This window comes from Alligator mississippiensis, chromosome 13 (assembly GCF_030867095.1).
Source record: "Alligator mississippiensis isolate rAllMis1 chromosome 13, rAllMis1, whole genome shotgun sequence".
NCBI lineage: Eukaryota > Metazoa > Chordata > Crocodylia > Alligatoridae > Alligator > Alligator mississippiensis.
In genome coordinates, this window is record NC_081836.1 from 18,075,322 (window position 1) to 18,090,645 (window position 15,324).

The window sequence follows — 15,324 nt, forward strand, 5'->3', positions numbered from 1 at the left end:
AACAAAGACAGCCACAGCTCGCTTAAGCAGAGTTGAACTGTACAGCTGGTCCTGCTATGGGGCCTAAACCAACCACAGACAAACTAAGGACAGGCTGAGATTTCTTCTGCTGATTATGATGCTCCGGAAGTATCCTTGCAACCCCTGGGAATGGCAGCAGACTGGTGGTCTCAGTACCATTTGCAATCCCCAGGGGCAGTGACCTGCCCAGTGTCTCATGGGGACTTAGCAATAGAGATAGAAATAGACCCCAAGTCCCAACTCCCCTGTCACCTGTACAAGAGAAATATTCCCTGTTCATCAAGAAGATTAATGATGGGAAATGTAAACATTCTTGTGCTTGGAGAAGTTCAATACATTCTAATTTGCAACTTTTCCCCCTATTATTTAGAGAGTAAAAAAGGAAACTGAGTTTGAAAACTGAGGCTGGCTCCATGTATCCAGAATCCACTACTGACTCCCCCGCCAGACTCTCGCTAAGACAGACGGGCTCTCCCGGGATGATTTACAGGTGAGCCAGTCAGCAGCTTCTGCACCTTCCTCTACTAGCCTGTGCATGGGGTAAAGGTATGTTTTTCATGGGAGCCAAGGGGGTAACATTTTTAGTGGTTTTCAGAGAACAGGGTGTTGTGATTGGTGTAGTGGCTTGAGGCAGACACAACAATGACATAAAATCCCTCATGTGCTTTTTGAATGTGTTGGTGAAAAATAATTGTCCAGAGCTACACAAACCCTTGGTAGACCAAGCAACATTGGAGTACCTCTCAGGGCTCTGGTGTGGGCTACCTCAAGTCAGTTGCTCTTCAGTATTTCTTTCAAAGTGCTCTGCTTCACTGAAGGGCTTACCTGTAAATTACCTATATCCACCTTTTGTACATGTTTGCAGGATGTTCTGTTATATTATGTGAGCCAGAAGCCATTTGCAGGTAGCCTGACCAGATAATGTGCTGATAACTGCTTCCTAACACTTGGTGGAGCTGTTGTCTTTCTTTCACAGGACCTTTTGCTCCCAAGTGAAGGGAAACCCTGAAGTCATTAAAAATATTAGAGATGGGGGTGAGCCCTAGAGGCTCACTAGCATACAAAAACCACTGCACAATGAGTTGACTGGTTTGTCCATGTCTGACACTTCACTTGTCTTTTAATGTGATGTGTAGAATGTTTCTTCTTTCTTTCCCTTGCTGTCGGAAGTGCTCGGTACGGGAGTCCCAAACGACAGCTGCAGTTCTACAGGTAACCAAGTCTTTTACCTCTCATAAAACAATGCAGCTGGAAAGTAGTTATGGGCCTAACTGTAGAAAACCAGATTTCAGAAGGAGCCTCAGTCCATGGACTGTATCCCCATGGTTATCATCGAACTCAGTAGGTGCCATCTCTGACAGCCTCTGGGAATAGATATTCTACAGTGGAACTGCTCGACATGTCAAACTCAACCAGCACCCTATGTTGATGCAGTCAGATTGTCATGCTGGTGCTGGGCTCAGGGTGTTCTTGTTGTGGATATTCAACTGTGCCAATTGGGGATTAGCTGAATGATTGTTTGAATTATTGTGATGGCTGCATTCAACTTAAGTGTAGGTAAAATGAATGCATGTGTATGCACTCTTCGTACAATCATTAAGCAAAGTAGAAAGTGCTTTCAAATGAAAGTCTGTGTGCCTGCAAGATCAGGAGTGAAGTTGTGGAAATAATTCCAGGCTAGCCTGCCCCCTCCTTGCTTCTTATCTCTGTGGTATGGGCTGATTTGACCTTTTCCAGATATAATAGGTGGGCCAAAAAGGGCAGTACAATCTTATCCTTTGTTGTGAGTGTCTCCACTTGTGGATGCCTGGCCTGAGACACCTTAAAAAGGCCTGATTCTCCCTGGTGAAAAACAGGTTCTGCAGAATAGTGGTAAAAGAAGCAAAAGAGAAGGCTGCAAGCCTGTGGCATTGTAGGTGCAGACAGAAATGCAGTTTCCTGATCTAACTCATGGTTTGCACAAAACACCATGAGTTAGACCAGGAGTCAGCAACCCCCAGCACACGTGCCAAGCATCTCTGCAGTCTTTCTCCCCTAGCTCTGTGGGGGCCCCCCTCCCCACACACACACACAGCTCGAGTGCTGTGTCTGGATGGGAGAGGGGAGAAAGCAGGAAGGGAGCTCATTCTGGGGCTTCCCCAGCCAAGCTGGAGTAGGGGGACAGGTTGATTGGAGCTCCCCAAGGTGGGGGGCTCCAATCCACCCACCCTACCCCACCCTCTAGTGCCAGCTAGGCAACCCCCAAAATGAACTCCCTCCACTCCCTTCCTCCCCATTCTGAAAATAGCACGGGGACCAGAGCTGGGCTGTGTCAGCCAAGACCTGCTCTCAGCATGCACAGACAGAAATTAATGAAGGTGCTCCATGTTGGAGCACCTTCATCTGAACCCTCATGCAATGAGGGTTCAGATTGTCATGGGATAGGGCTCTTTTAAAGTGGTCTGCAGCTGTACACTTATGTTTGGTCATGGCTGTACACCACTTTCTGGGGCCAGATTGGGCAAAAATTGTCACATCCGTCTGCACCCTCTGTCTTCACTTTGCTGAGATTTCAGGTCAGAGCTAGCCAGGGAAAAGTCCCTATGCCCAAATGGCTTCATTCCTATCTTTCCCTCTAGTCCCCTGGAAATGTAGGTTTGCGTTGAATCAACAGTTCAGGAAAGCCTGGGATCCACCTCCCAATGTTTCTTCCAGGTTTGCTACAGCATGGCTTTCTGCCATTCTGTGAGCCTGCTGCATGTGGACCAAGATCACAGCAACATTCTTTGTCATGGCATCCAGATACACAAAATACAAGAGCATGTTGGTGTCACTTCTGCCAGCTTCTGACTGCATAGCACCTCATCTGTATTTGTCAGAGTGGGAACTGCTGTATATCAGCAGTGTGTGTGTAGGCTCAGACCAGACCTATTAGTTTTTCCCTAGAGTCCCTCTGGGATCCTGGCCAGCCCCCATTCATCTAGTGTGTGCATTAAGAGAAATGTCATCCGCTTGCATCAAAAAAATGGTAGCATTTTTTTTCAGCCTTTTAATGTCTAAAATTAAGAAACCACTTCCCCTTGCCCCAGTCTGTGCTGAGGGCATACAAGAAACTTAGACTTATACGTATACTTAGACTTCAGGAAGGCCTTCGATACGGTATCCCACCCCATACTGGTGAACAAGTTAAGAGGCTGTGATGTGGATGACTACACAGTCCGGTGGGTGGCGAATTGGCTAGAGGGTCGCACCCAGAGAGTCGTGGTGGATGGGTCAGTCTCGACCTGGAAGGGTGTGGGCAGTGGGGTCCCGCAGGGCTCGGTCCTTGGACCGATACTCTTTAATGTCTTCATCAGTGACTTGGACGAGGGAGTCAAATGTACTCTGTCCAAGTTTGCAGATGACACAAAGCTATGGGGAGAAGTGGACACGCCGGAGGGCAGGGAACAGCTGCAGGCAGACCTGGATAGGTTGGACAAATGGGCAGAAAACAACAGGATGCAGTTCAACAAGGAGAAATGCAAAGTGCTGCACCTAGGGAGGAAAAATGTCCAGCACACCTACAGCCTAGGGAATGACCTGCTGGGTGGCACAGAGGTGGAAAGGGATCTTGGAGTCCTAGTGGACTCCAAGATGAACATGAGCTGGCAGTGTGACGAAGCCATCAGAAAAGCCAATGGCACTTTATCGTGCATCAGCAGATGCATGACGAATAGGTCCAAGGAGGTGATACTTCCCCTCTATCGGGCGCTGGTCAGACCGCAGTTGGAGTACTGCGTGCAATTCTGGGCACCGCACTTCAAGAAGGATGCGGATAACCTGGAGAGGGTCCAGAGAAGGGCAACTCATATGGTCAAGGGCCTGCAGACCAAGCCCTACGAGGAGAGACTAGAGAAACTGGACCTTTTCAGCCTCCACAAGAGAAGGTTGAGAGGCGACCTTGTGGCTGCCTTTAAGTTCATCACGGGGGCACAGAAGGGAATTGGTGAGTATTTATTCACCAAGGCGCCCCCGGGGGTTACAAGAAACAATGGCCACAAGCTAGCAGAGAGCAGATTTAGATTGGACATTAGGAAGAACTTCTTCACAGTTCAAGTGGCCAAGGTCTGGAACGGGCTCCCAAGGGAGGTGGTGCTCTCCCCTACCCTGGGGGTCTTCAAGAGGAGGTTAGATGAGTATCTAGCTGGGGTCATCTAGACCCAGCACTCTTTCCTGCTTATGCAGGGGGTCAGACTCGATGATCTATTGAGGTCCCTTCCGACCCTAACATCTATGAATCTATAAGAAACAGTTGCTAATGCTGCCAGTGGTTGGTGCTAACAACAAACTGTGGACCCCAGGGCTTTTCCAAACAGAGCTTCTGGTGATCAGAGTCCCAGGCTGCTTTCAGTACATGCTCAGGAATGGGAGCCCTTCCTTTTATTTTTCAATGGGTAAAAATTTTGTTCGCAGCTCATTGTACGTATGTCTTGCTGTGTGAATGGAACAGAATGAAAGTGTGGTAGGGTGAGAGAGAGAGAGATGAGGTGAAAACCTGAGAGAGACATGGTGTGCACATTTGTGAACAGTTTTTTGCACTGCTTCTTTTTTTGAACTGCTAACAGATGACGTTTTTCTCTGCATGTATTTATAATATAAAGGTGGTAATCAATCAGGGCTATAGGCACTATGCAGTAACATGCACAGAAATAACTGGCTAATTGAAGTGAAAGCATTACTCATCAGTGCTGCACAAATAATGCATATAGTTTTTTGTAGATATGTCTTTATTACCTTGAGCTGTCAGCAGCTGGTTTATGGTAATCTGGAAAGTTCTAGGTGTGGAAGAAGTCCTAGTGAATCATTCAGATGATTTGTTTGAGTCCACAGCTATGCATTGTTAATGCTTGAAAGAGAGAAACTTTCTAGTCTTTCTAGTCTAGTCCCTTCCAGTCTTCCATTTGTTGCACATGATGTCCGCTGTCTTGGGGCCTGACCCTGCCTCAACGCACATCACAAGATCATGCTTGCACATCCCAGTAGGCAAACACAGCCATGCTTCAGGGCTACAGGGCCAGGGACCTAGGTCCACAGCCCCCCGCCCCAGCAAGAGGTAGCAGCTGCTGCAACAGAGCAGAGTCTGGCTCCCCTCCATGCTGCCTGCCTGCTGCGAGCTCAGGCTGGGGGGCTGGCTCCCTGCTACTGCACTCACTCCTGTGGGGGCAGGGAGGACCCTTGCCCCCCAGATCTGTGCATGGGGCGGGGGCAGGCATGGGCTGCCTGCTACGGGCTTGGGCCCATCCTACTGCCCTCTCCTGGGTCCTTCACAGCCCAGCGGGTACAACCTGGCTGGAGGGAACAGTAGGGCCGCACAGGAATCTCCTTGCCTCTGTGAGCTCCATGCTGCCCTGGTGACACGTCCCCTGCCCACACAGCAGCAGAGGGGTGCAACCCCATGCCACTGCCCCTGCTGCTGCCACCAGGACAAGAGATGTGTCCAGAGCAGCGCAGAGCTCGCAGCAGGAAGGAGATCCCCATGCGGCCCTGCTGTTCCCTGCAGCGCCGACTGGAACTCTGCCAGCCTGCAGAGAGCTCTTTGTAAAACTGCAAAATCTGTGGGTTTCTCTGTTAAAATGAGAAATCTGCGTTTTCCTCCAGTAAAAGGGGAAATCTGCATTTTTCTCCATTTTTCCTTGGGAAGTGGAAAACCTAGCTCCCTGCTGATCATTATTGGATAGAATCGGGCCCAGTGTTTTAAGGTTATTTTGACAGCATGGTGAGGCCTCCGTAGAGATTGACAGGCCAGTTCGTGACCACACTCTGGCCCTACTGTCCTATGCCAGGAGGCTAACAAAATGGAAAGCATAGCTGACTGTGGTTCCCTTTGTGTGGAAGACTTCCTGGGGGCGTGGGCTCAACATGGATGGGTCGACACAGCCCCATTCCCAGCTGGGGTAAGAAGTATATTCTCGCAGAAGAAGGTGGCCCATCTCTGGCAGTCCTCAGTTGCCTGCACATCATGGTGTTACTTAAATTGCCAACTGCTCAAATCATGAGCGAAACTTTATAAAGGGAGATAAGGCAAGGTGTCACGTTTATTGATTACATGAGTTAGGCATAGAGGTTCAGACACACTATTCATACAAACACACACAAATCATCATACACATCAATACACACAGGCATACACATACACAAAACAACCATTTTATTTACACCAGATATAGTTACCGGCAACAGTTGCTCAGTATCAGCCCAGGGTGGCCAAGCCAGGCTTACTGAGTAGATGATGATTTGAAGATAGCAGATTTGAAGATAACAGCTGGAGCAGGGTGAACAGATGCATCTGTGCTCCGATGAAACAGCAGCAGAGAAAGAGACTCACCCAACTTGGCATTTTCAAAGTGTTCTTTTATAGGGATTGGCATCCTTTGTTTCAGGGCTTTGGGGTTTTTCCATACCCAGCTTCTGGTTCTGTGGTTGTTCTTCTTTTGTCTTCAGCTTACTTCGGCCTTAGAGTGTTTTTGCTGGCCGTCTGGCAGGATGGGTGCATTCTTTCTTCTGTCATAGTTACATGTAGACTGGAGCAGAACTGAGGCTGCCACGACTTCCACTAGGGGCCAGAGGCAGGGTTGTCGGAGTACCATCAGAACCTGTAGCAAATTCCATATTGAGCGCACCTTAGACCAGAGGGCTTAGCCCCCAACTCGAGCTTTCCCTCCTCCTGATTTTGAAGCATTTAGAATGTAGTAGCTGTCTTGAGCTTTTTGTGTTCATTTTCCCCCTGCTCCAATCCTTCCCCTTCTACCATAGCTTGGGGCAGAAAAGAATTCAGCTCCACAGCAGAAAGAACAGAGCAGACACCGCACCAACATCCCTGTGTTGCTCTTCTATAGCTTCTCCACTATCCTGTTACAAAGTGTTGGAGTTTTTGCCTACTGGGGATTCCGTGCCACCCAGGGCCGGCTGAATCCAGGTGCTCTGCTCTTTCACTGAGTGGCTGGGAGGCTGGTTACCTATGAGGCTAATCACTGAGCAAGTCTCAACTTGCAGATGTTAATTGTTTGTTGGTTCCATCCAAAGAGCCTTAATGGTTCTACTGTATGATGAGAGATTAGGTTGGTTTCTACTCTCACATGGGCACAACTGAACCAGAATGCATGCATTTGGCTCCAGATTTCCAAACCAAGTCAACTCTGAGCTGAGACTCAGCTTGGGACATTTCACCATGAAGCAGACCTTTTCAGGATGTCAGATTGCATTCATTAGAGGTTTGCAATGAAAGTCTCAGCAGAACTGTAGCTCACATTAACAATAGGAGATTTTATGTCTCCCTGTGTATAACAGTATTGCTTTTAGTTTTGTTTTCGAACACCATCATGGAGGAGAGTTTTGCTTTGAATTTTTCACCTTGTCAGGACTTATGTTATCATTGGCAGTGCTTTTACACCAGCGTATCTGTTGAATCCAAAGGAGTCCAAGCATAGTTCCCTGGGTTCACTTCCTGGTGCATTATCGCAGTGTACCTTTGTTACAGCCCCAGCTTGTTAGAAATGGAACCTGTTACTGGGCCTTCCATAGGTTCTGGCAAAAATCTGCTTTACAAAAAGTAAATGTTGCCAGTATTCATAAAGCAGCTGCACATCCACAGGCTTTTAGAGGAGGAGGAGGTCATTAATAATTTAGCTTCTGTTTGCTAAGAGGAAAATATCCTAATAGAACTAATGGAGTGCTGCTAAAAATCTTGACTCTGGAGAGACTTGCCTTATTCACCAATTGTGTTGGACGCTTAGTGCCGACACTCCCATAATGAAAAAAAAGCCCAGCTGTGCTGTCTTTATAACTATCTCACAAAGCCCTGATAAGCTAGAAGTTTCTTTTTTAATGAGCAGGATTCCAAGAAAGCGGGTGAGTTTGTGTTCATCTTGAAGCTGTAGGATCAGGAGCTGCAGAGTCCCTCTGGTCTCTTTGAAGTATACACATACATCTGAGCCTTCCTAAAGCAGCAAGTAATCTTCAGCCTCTTGTATTTATTTCAAAGTAAGATGCCTGCTTCTTTGGTAGAAGAAAAAACTTAAGTTCATCTGTTTTTCAACTGTAGGTAAATGAGAAACAAATCTGTTACAAAAGCAACCAGTACAGAGCTTGGTACGTGTCAGGATTAAGTTTGTTCTGTTTGTAGATTGACAGTATATTAAAATCAGTGCTGCTGGCTCATAAATATTATGCATTTTTTTTTAGTTTTAAACCTGGTGTTATGATAGATTTGAGTGAATTCTGGGAAATTGGTATCTTGAAAGAGCTAATTGAGCTATACAGTTGCATTCAGGGTTTGTAAAGTGTGTTTGTGTCTTGGAGAAGTCAGTCCTAGAAAATTTTGAACTGTTGGACTAAAGCAAGCTCTGTGCTTACTCTTTAGAGGATCAACTGGCTGTAATTCACTCAAATAGTCCACTGCTGACCTGCTTACTTTAGGTGGCTGCTTTGTTGAGAGAGATTATTTAAACATTATCATCCACTTGTTACATCTTCCAAATATGAGAAGGATTTTTAGTGTGTTTATTTGCTGCTTATGGTCTGGAAGAGGCAGTTCTCTGTGCATCGGTGTGTATCTGAACTTTTTTAGTCTAATACTGTTATTTTTTGATGGATTATCTCTGATTAGCAGTGATTAGCAGTGATTTTGATGAAACAGTAACTCCTACTTTATTACATTTTTTTGTTCAGACCTCTGCAGATCTTATAAACCCAGAGTGAGAGCTCACTTTTTCATCCCATATTCACTATTAAAGTGGTTTTGTTTTCTCTGCACTTTTTTGTTCATCCTGTTTTTGTGACAGCCACAAGAACATGACATGTTATAACCAGGCTTCGCCATCCATTCAGCTACCCCTTGGCTCCCCCAGCACAGTCCTATCTGACTCCCACTGATTTTGTTGTCTCCAATGAATCTGACAATATCCAGCAGCTGGATATTGAATATGGCCAAAAGAATAATGTGCAGAATTGCCCATTTGCAGGTCATTATCAGCTTACAGATCCTATAGGAAGTGCTGCCAAGAACGATGCTGGCATCTGGGGTGCAGAGTGCACCAAACTTCTTGCCTCCCTTCTGAACTGCAGTTCTAGTTCCTGGCAAGACTCCTCATTGTTTGATTTGTAGTAGAAGCATTTAGGGACTATGGGGCACTGCAAGGAAGAGAATTCATGGGTGACTAAGGATGTGCTTGCGCCCTGTAGGAGCTGCTTGGTCAAAAGAAAAATGATTCGCCTTGAAAACCAAGGGTGTCCTTTATCCTGCGTTGCTATTTGTTTGCCCATGCTCAGCACTGCTGCTCCTTCATTCCTCATACCTGGAGCTGCCGGAAAAAACCTCATAGAACAACATGTTAATCATGGGTGTAGCATAAAATCAATTAGTGAGAGTCCAGAAGTGCTGTCCTCTGCTGCTTTCAGTGTTAGCACATCAGCATGCACCATTGTGAGTGCCATTGTGAGTGCCAGTCATTTTCTTGTCCCTTCCTTTTCCTTGCTACATACTTTTCTTCACACTCCAGAGGGCCTATCCCTAAACCCTGGACTCAGATTTGACAGAGATGGACCCCCCATGCACAAGTGTTAGTAGGAGAGCTGGGATGTTGTAGTGAAGGAAGGAATGCTCCAATCCTGGGATTTGATATGGAAGATGATGGGAAAATTGAGCTGCTATATTCGGAAGATACAAATCAGCTGCAGAACAAATGCAAGTGTTGTAAGCACCTAAAGCCCTGGGAAGTCCGTCAGAATGAGTGAACCTATGCAGGCAGGAGGATGCAGTTTATTTTTATTTTTTTTAATTTCAAATATTTTATGAATCTATTAAAAAAATGTGTCCGGCTGTTTAAAAGCCCCCAAATTGTTGTGTGGTCATATGGATTTTGCTTGCCTCATTCTTTTCCTAAATAGGAAAACTTTTTAAAAGATTTCATAAATTGACATTTATTGCAAGACTTATTCGATGCTTTTTACAGTAGCTTCTTGCAAGCTAATGGCTATTGATTCCTTTGAGGTTACATTTTGATGGGAGAACGATGCATCTTCTGTGCACTTTATTTTTTAGATGAAATACCGCAAAATCTAGCATGCCACTGATGCTTGGGGTTTTATACCAGACACAGTAAATGTAAAAGCTTTGTTTGTAGTTATTTCTATAATATTTTTGTCTTGAGAAAGGAGAGCTCAACTACATTACTATGCAGAACATACAACCAAGGTGTCAACATACAGATGCTGCCTCAAAGTAACCAGCCAGGCAAGAGGAAGTGCAAGCTGATTGTTTCCTGTGAGAACTGGTGAGACTTCATCATAAGGCTGTTGTTCATCCTACCCACCTCCTGTTTCTTATGAGACTAGTACAACTAGGTGAACATTGTACTTTCTAGTCCAAATCACAGACTCTGTTTGCATAGCAAGAGCACAAAGTCTCGGTGGTCCTGAACCCTATAACAAAAGGCTGGATTTTTCCCCAATACTATCGCTGCAAAGTGGTGGACTTATTTAATAGATTTCATAGACATTAGAGCTGGAAGTGACCTTGGAAGATCATCAAATCTAGCCCCCTGCCCAAGGGGCAGGAAGTCAGCTGGGGTCATAGGATCCCAGCAAGACAAGCATTCAAATTTCTCTTGAAGGCGTTCAATGTGGGTGCTTGAACCACCTCCGATGGCAGGCTATTCCAGACCTTGGGGGCTTGGACAGTAAAGAAATTCTTCCTTATGTCCAGCCTGAAACAGTCTTGTTTTTGGGGGCCTCTGACCAGACAACCGTGCTTTTTACTGTTTAAAGGTATTTGTAGTTTGTTGTGCCTGTTGCAGGGCCCTTAAATCCATTTTGCCCCAGCTCACAAGTGCCGAGTAACACAAATGCAGTTACAGGATTCAGCATGTGTCAAAGATTACAGATTCCATATTGCATATTGCAGAGAGCAGTGTCAGTGCTAAAGGTTGGTCCAATGTCCCATATCAGGAGCTGAGAAAATACTAGAATTAGCATTTTCAAATGCTTATGCCTGGCCACATTTTTGGAGGTGCTGAGAATTGTCTTCTGTGGGAGCTGCATGTTCCTGGCTGCTTTGAAGACCAAGGCACTTACTGAATTACTTCATCTTGGCCTCAGGTGCTCAGCCATGGGCATCAAACATGACATCTTTGTCCTAGTTCTCTTCACTTTGTGAAACACTAAATATAATGGATGGTTCAAAAAGCCACAGAAAAAATAACCATCTCAGTTCCAGTCAACTGTCTGCCTGAGCAATCTCAGCACCTCCTTCCAATGGAGGTGTTTGCATCCTATCACTTACTGAGACATGCTCTGCAGCACAGTCAGCAGGTTATTTTCAGCAGCCTGTATCAAAAGGGAACTCAATGAGATGGTTCTGTGCCCTGTTTACCACTGCAGATAAAAGTATTGGCTTGATGCACAGAGTGCAGCAGCCTGCTCTATAAACAGCGCACTTTCCTCTGAAAAGCACAGCCCATGTGTGTCAGGATCCTAGGGCAGGGCATGGAAGCCATTGTCACTCTGTTCCTCTCTCATGGTAGATGTTTATCTGCCAGGGGGCTGAAGCATCAGTGTGGAGACTGAAATGTGTGCTAACAGGAAAATCAACTTCTTCTGCCTTCCAGGGGGCCCCCATGCATATTTTGGCTGAGATTCTCCTCTAGTATCAGGCACTACAGTTCTACGATGCTGGTTGACACCAAAAGGAAGGTCTGGCCTGGAGTGTCTTGCTGTAACATGGAAATGCCCAAACAAACCTGTAAACTTCCCAAATGAGCAACTTTTGTCCCCTTTGATGACTAGAGAATGTATTTAACTAAATACTGTTGACAACCCACGTGTGGGCGAAGAGTTGCAAACCAGCAAGTCTCTAAAAGCCCTGGGATCAATGATATGCTCAGAGCAGCCATTAAAAATCCAAAGATCACAACTTGCCAGATTCTGAGGTGCGAAGTGGCCCAAACCCTGTGATGCCAAGAGTACTTTGCTCTGTAATACATTTCCACTTGCCCTACCAGCATTCATGAAAATGATCTTGTATACTATCCACGTAATTGTCCTGCTACCAGAAAAGAAGCTTTGAGCAGGTAAACATGTGCAGCATCAATATGACAAGCTGGTGGTAGAAGATGTTCACATCACTGACACAGGAGTATATGCTGAAGTTTCAGTGGCTCACAGGAGCAGCATTTTTCTGCTGAGGAAAAATAAATGTCATAATGAATGCGATAAAATGGAATGTGATGAACATGCCAGCATGCAGTCATGGTAGTGACTCCAGCATGGAGTAGATGCTCCCAAGCTGAATTTAAAAACAGCTAGCTAAGGTGCAAAATCCACTCTGGCAGCAAGGTGAATAGGCCCATGCTGAACTCCATTGTTCCAGGACCAGACCCAAAACCAACCCAACCAACCAACCCCCACAAAAAACCTCTGGCAAAGGCTTTCTTGGCTCTCTGAGCTTCCTGGCCTCTATAGATAAATCCCTACTGTTTCTATGAATGCAGAGATTATTCTGGGACATCCATTAATTACACCATCTGCAGTGGATCAGCATGCAGTGTCAGACCATGGTTTGCAAAATAATTTTTTTTTGCCGAGCAGCACTCAGAAGAGAAGTTGGGGATACCGGGAGTCATTTGAGCAATCTCCTCCCATAAGGAGAGGAAAACCCCCTTGACTCATCTTCATTTAAGCTACATGGAGGAAAATAACTCTCAGAGCACAAAAGATCTTCCTGATTTCTGACCTAAGGAAATCCTTTCTCCTTAGTTGCCATTTAAGCCTTCTTGTACTGTTTCCTAGGGACACAGAGTATCTGATCTGCATCCTCTTTGTAACAACCCCCCAGCCATCTTCTCTCTCTATTAAACCATTCCTCCCAGTTCTCTTTGACAGATCCCAGCTGTTCAGATAAAACCCACTTGCAGGTAAATGTCCCCCTTATAACCATTCAGAAGTCAGTGCAATGAGGGTTTCTTAAAAAAGCAGAGCTCTAACAGACAGCAGCATGAGCTCCCATCCCATGTGAATGCTTAGTGTGATTTCACCAGTTCGTCATCCTGTGACCCAAGAATGGTTTGCAGCTGAATGTTTTGCCCTCTTGTTTTAGTTCATGCTGCACTCTCTCTGTGGCTTGTTCTCACATGGAAGCCTTTTTCTCTGCTTCACTGAATTGTTTTGCCACTTAAAAATAGCTCAGAGTTCTTTTTGTCTTGTAAGTGACTGTGGTTTGCTCAAGTGTGAGTTAGCCTCAAGAACTGGATTTCCCCAAAAACCAGGTTCCAGTTGCTGGAGCACGCTCAAGCATAGCACCTGTTCAGTGTTAAAGGCTGGTGGTACAAACATATAGGTGCTGTTTGACCAGTGCCGCAAGCTTGTTTTATTGTTGGCTGAATGAGCTGGAAAGGAGAAGTCCGGGTTTTTTTTAGTTTGGGCCAAAGCAGGTTAGTCAGAATCACACAGAACAACACCTGCCTGAGCCTCTGGGTTTGCACAGCTCTTTCAGGTAGATTCAGTCAAAATGTAACCTCTGGAAAACTCTGCAGATTCCCAAGTCAGGCAGCAGAATGTTGTCCATGACATACAGCGAGAGCCTGAAGAGTGTGGTTAGCCGATACCACTCAGACTGGGGCCTGCATCAGGTTCGCCAGACAGATGTGGTGGAGCTGCAGCGCCTACGCGAGGTCCGAGTGGCAGCCCAGGCCAAGACCAGGGAGGAGTTCCTTAGGATGCATGGGCTGTCTCTGGAGGACTGCACAGCTCACACAACCGGCATGAAATATAGGTAAGAAAGGGTGCTCCTTTGTATCTTCTGGGTGGATATGAATGGGCATGAAAGACATGAGAGAAGCAACAGCTTTTGTTCACATTTCACCATGCCCAGAGTTTGTGCAGGTACAGGGCAGAAATCTGCGTTCAGGCTTTGCAAATGTTTTCCAGGACATCATATAGTGTGGATGTATTTTCTTTGCTGCCTTCCGCACCACCACCACCCCTCCCCCCATGACATAGATCATATTGAAATGTTGACTGGAATGGCTGCTTTGGTTTTAACTAGATATAGTTATAAGCATCAGGGCTGTGCTTTAGAAGGGTTTGGAACACCCCTGTTTGGACCAGCCCAGGGGAGCTTAAAATGCAAAAGGATGAAGCACTACCCCAGTGGTGTGGCAGGGTAACTTTCTTTCAGTTCAGTTTGAAGTATCTAGAGATCAGGTTGGGGGCATTTAATAAACTTGTGTGTCTGGTCTCTGCCACAGTAAGGGCTAAGTGTAGTATAGATATGAACAGTAAGTGCTTTACCTGTATACACCAGTGGGAAATTGGACTCAAATTGTCACTTCAGTTCCCTCAAAAGCAGACTCCACTGTTGGGGACCAGGGTGTGTGCATTCCACTCCTAACCATTCCACTCATCCGAACAGGAGTGATTCCTGCTTGCCTCTTGGTTCATTTCTGCCCCGGGCTTTGGTTTTACAGAGATCAGTAGTCAGTGTCCAAACCCAGTGCAGTTTTCTCCCATCTCGCTCTGTTTCCTGGTCATGGGGTTGGCAGTCTGCCAGTTTGCCCACCTCTGGACTCTGAGCAGGGCACATGTCTTCATGCTGTTGCTCCATGCTCATTGCATCCATGGCAGCCGCTTCATCCAGCACCTTCCCGCTTATGCAGAGTACTGAATCCTCCCTCTTTTGGTCAGAGTGGATTACTTCCTTCATCTTTCTCTTCCTTGTCAGAGGCCTGACGGCTACAGTAAGCTTGCCTCCTTGTCTGTAGCATTCTGTACACTGACCCTACCACATACTTGTTTCCTGTAGCTTCAGTGAATCCACTTCCTTTAATGTGTGGCAGGTCTGTTGCCAGTTTACTGATAGTGGAATTTCTTCTGAGGTCCCAGCAGATGGCAGACTCCTACCAGTGAAGGTCCTGCAATAGTCCAGGGAGAAGTGTGTTGCTCTTCAGAAGGATCAGCACTAAGAGCAAAGGGACATGTGCGTACAGTTTAGTCACTGCTACATAATTCTGGCTCGTGCTTTTCAGCTTGTAAGCAGCAATCCCTCCATGGCCCTGTAATCCCAACCAACTCCAGAGGCATATTGGGAACACCTTTTATGTTGTTCTGTTAAATCTTCATCACTGCTCATCTGTGCAGTGATCTTGGCAGAGTTTGTTTCACGAGTTCATGGTCAGAACCGTCATGCTTTTTTTCCTCAGCATGCAGATGTACAGATCTGCTTCACCCTCAGCCCAGTGCTCACAGTTTGGGACAATATGCCAGCCCCTAGGAAGAAGAGAGCATGGCCTCTGC

At 46.1% G+C, this 15,324-nt stretch overlaps 1 protein-coding gene across 6 annotated transcripts in view; it reads left to right on the forward strand.

The window, feature by feature from the left end:
- Positions 1 to 15,324, forward strand: part of KCNAB2 (potassium voltage-gated channel subfamily A regulatory beta subunit 2) — a 109,935-nt gene that overhangs the window by 44,280 nt on the left and 50,331 nt on the right. For 4 of the 6 annotated variants that reach the window (XM_019493879.2, XM_059716475.1, XM_059716479.1 and 1 more), the window contains 2 exons: positions 392 to 511; positions 1,192 to 1,233. In XM_019493879.2, the coding sequence (XP_019349424.1) occupies positions 435 to 511; positions 1,192 to 1,233 (119 nt within the window). In that variant the 5' untranslated portion in view covers positions 392 to 434. The remainder of the gene's footprint in view (positions 1 to 391; positions 512 to 1,191; positions 1,234 to 15,324) is intronic. The other 2 variants (XM_059716478.1, XM_059716480.1) reach the window with 1 other exon arrangement.